The 3,647-nt window shown below is 34.9% G+C and overlaps 1 protein-coding gene across 1 annotated transcript; it reads right to left on the reverse strand.

Moving 5' to 3' along the window:
• Window positions 1–690: 690 nt before the first annotated feature.
• On the reverse strand, window positions 691–1,497 carry LOC145030088 (uncharacterized). The gene is made up of 3 exons (XM_078978515.1): window positions 1,384–1,497; window positions 791–1,030; window positions 691–738 (listed from the first exon to the last, which is right to left on the reverse strand). The coding sequence occupies exons 1-3, from the start codon at window positions 1,495–1,497 to the stop codon at window positions 691–693; spliced, it is 402 nt and encodes a 133-aa protein (XP_078834641.1).
• Between the last annotated feature and the right edge of the window lie 2,150 nt (window positions 1,498–3,647).

Consider the following 3,647-nt stretch of genomic DNA (forward strand, 5'->3'; position numbering starts at 1 on the left):
TAGGAAATGTATTAATTAAAAAGATATCATTATAATTAAATGTGAAATACATTAATAATTTCCATAATAAATACATTTCATATTTAATTATGGTAATATTTTTCGTAATTAATGTTTTTTATAGAGGTGAGCGCGGTGCGTTTCGGTGCGGTTATTAGGTAAAATCTCACCACTAACCGCAAATGCGATTAATCAATTTTCAAAACCGTTTGGTGTGGTTATTTTTGCGGTGCGGTTAGACGGTTATTTTTGCGGTGCAGTTTTGTTTTTTCTGTGTTGCGGTTATTAACCGCATGAATTTGGTGCGGTTATTTTGTGTGGTTTTTAACCACAATTTAGAGCTCAAACAGTTTTAAGAATTCAAACATATTACTTATAATGATAAAAAAACCATAAGATATAAGACAATTAACTTAAATCACAAACAATTAATATCTTAAAAACGTTAAATCAATAGTAATTAACAATAAATTTCTTAAAATTATCTAATTTTACCATTTTTCAAAGTTAAACATAACAAAAAATCAATATTTTTGTCTTCTAGTATTTTATTCATCTTTTATTCATGAAACTTGTCTTATTTTTAATATTTAATATATTAATAATTAATAAAAAAAATTATATATAATATATGTGGCGTTGCATTTGGTCAACTGAAATGGTCCAAACTACCCGTGATGTTACTATAATTCATCTCCTTAGATTGAGTTTGAAGACATTTGTTCCCGCAATTGAGCTCTGTCAAATCAAAATCAAAACAAAGAAAGACTATCAAAATCAAAACATATACATAGTGATAAAGAAAATAGATAGAAGTGAGAGTCCTATAGGTTACCTCTAAGTCGAAAAATTTAAGGAAGAATTGTGATTTGAGAACAAAGAGCTTGGAGCTAAGAATCTCAGCAACTGCAACACTTAGTTTCTTGTTTACACCAGGATTCAAATATGCGATGGACACTAGCTCACCATATGTTGCTGGCTGCTCGCAACCTCCAAAAGCCATCGTCATAGATCCCATGCTTAACTTTGACTCTAGAATCACTACAATCGGTTTTCAAGTGATATTGTCATAAGTTCATAACCACTGCCTAATTCATTTCTACCCCAAGGAAATTGAAAATCACTCATGAACACTGAAACATTAACCACTCGTAAAAGCAAGACATGGATTGATTAGTAAGGGGGTTTCTTTTCTTTGGATAATTTTTGAAGCTATAATGACATCAAGTCATCAAGTAACATTCAAATTCGAAGTAAGTACATAAAACACACACATCCATAACAAACAAACACACACACACATACACACACATAGAGAGAGAGAGAGAGAAAGAGAGAGAGAGAGAGAGAGAGAGAGAGAGAGAGAGAGAAATAGAGGTGTACGTACGACTTGGGTTTGCCGCTCAGGTTGATGACGGTAGAGGTGGCTTCGGAGAGGATGCCGGAGGCATCAACGCCCTCCAAGCTCATGTTTGTTGACGGATTCAGGCACGACATCTTCCAAAAACTTTGTTGGCGGTGAGATTGCTTCTTCATCGTATTCCTCCTTCGGCTACTTTTCGGTGACTAGTATTATGACAATATGTGCTTACTGTCCCGATAAACTCTCCAAAAACATCGTCTAGTCTTAACTCTCGGTTCCCTTCCCCGTGGAACTCTCGCATAACCCGTATTCGATTCCAATTTTGCAAATCTTGTTTTGTTTGAGTCGAATTTGGTGTTTGATTGGTTGATTTTTGGGGAGGACAAAGATAGTAAGAAAATGTTGTCAAGGAGTTGTCGAGAGGAAAGAGGTGTTCATCATCACCATCGTTATTCAACTTTTGTGTTTAGTGGTCAACAAAAGTAGAACAAAGAAAAACATGGGCCCTGAGGTTTTAAAAAGAAAAATGAAAAGCAACTGGTAAAACCGACTTAAAATACAGTCTATCCCTTTATTAGCAGGTAAAACACAAGTACATACCCCTAAAACGCAAAAAAAAGTCACAAGGGACCTTTTAAACAATATACTAAACATCGTTGGACTATAATGACAATAACCCCTTTTTGAGACATTCAACGTTGAAGTATTAATTACAATACATATAAATTGTACATTGTTTTAGCATCTAAAAAGATGATATCAAAATATATAATCAGTAATGAAAAATAAAATTAACTTTGTTGAAACATTGTTATAAGGATATTTAATCGTAGATATAAAGGAAATTAAGTGTTATCTGTTTTGTTTTTAGGGTTAATGATCCAAGAGGGTAACAATTATTTTTTGTCAAAATTTAGTTAACTATGTTTTTTTACATGTTTGATCAGTAAACTTGTTTGATCTGTTTAAAATAGGACCATATTACTGGTAACTACCGGTGATATTACCCTGTTTTGAACAGATTAAACAAATTTACAGGTCAAACGTGTATGAAAAAAACATGGTTACCTAAATATGAACAAAAAAAAGTTTGTTATCTATTTTGGTAATATTGGGTTCTTTATGCTAAGTCTAAGTTGTTATAAGACTCACTGATGTGACATGAAATCGGGTCATCAGGTCTTGGTGTAGGATATGGATCATAGATCTGGAGTAGGTGATGTTAGCGAGTTCTTGATTTGATTTCTAGCTGCTATCAAATAACAAAACAGTTAGAACCACCCCCATGGATTGTGCTCTGGGATCAGACTCCGACGATCAACTTATATCGATGTGTATGTCGAAATGGTTTCTCATGGATAGAGAAAATTGTGTTGGTGGGAAGAATATATGTATACGGTGGAGGGTTATGTATGTGAATGAAAGATCCTCCTCATGGAGGATGATGTATCCTATTTATAGAGCTAGGTCAAGGGAAAATTAGGTCAGGTCTTGGGTTAGCCTAGTTCAGGCCCAACTAGCAAGGATAGGTTGTGTTGGTATACAATGTTGTCAGACGATTCTTTCATACGGTGATGCCACGTCGTGTTAGTCATGTTATGTTGCCAAAAAGTGTTTCATGTTGTTTGGGTCACGTAAATGGACCTAACATCATCACCTACAAACATACATTGGAAATAATATACACACATTCCATAATAGTTGTTTACATTTTTAATCTACGATTTTTTGTAAAGAACTGTGGTTTTTGTCCATATGTAAGTAACCATGTTTTTCCGTACACGTTTGAAAAATAAACATGTTTGAACTTTTCATAATATGGTAATATTACCGGTAATTACTAGTAATATTACCTTATTTTAAACAGACCAAACAAAATATTCTTCGGTAAATTAACATTTTAGCAAGAAATGGTGAAAGAGTGGAGAGAAGTGAGACCAAAAAAAGGTCTCCAGGTGGGGTTGATGATTCTTCCCTCACCTCTTTCTTCATCTCCAATCTTCCCGGAAATGTGCACCTACCTGGGAAAACTTGTGGACATCTACATCGTAGGAAGAAAGGATGTCACTAGCTCTTTCTTTGATTCCATGAAATTCTCAAATGTTGAAAGACCGGAGAAAATCGAACAAAGGCTGAATAAATTTCGTGTAGCGGTAGGAAGTTGGCAGCTAACCTTTCTAGACATCCCTGCCACCCAAATCCTAGGGTGGTGCCTTCAAGACCAGCCATCGGTGCTCCCAGAAGCTTCCCACCGACCACCAGAGATTCTCGTTCATTTGTCGAT

This window comes from Lactuca saligna, chromosome 2 (genome assembly GCF_052625555.1).
Source record: "Lactuca saligna cultivar CGN05327 chromosome 2, ASM5262555v1, whole genome shotgun sequence".
Lineage (NCBI taxonomy): Eukaryota > Viridiplantae > Streptophyta > Magnoliopsida > Asterales > Asteraceae > Lactuca > Lactuca saligna.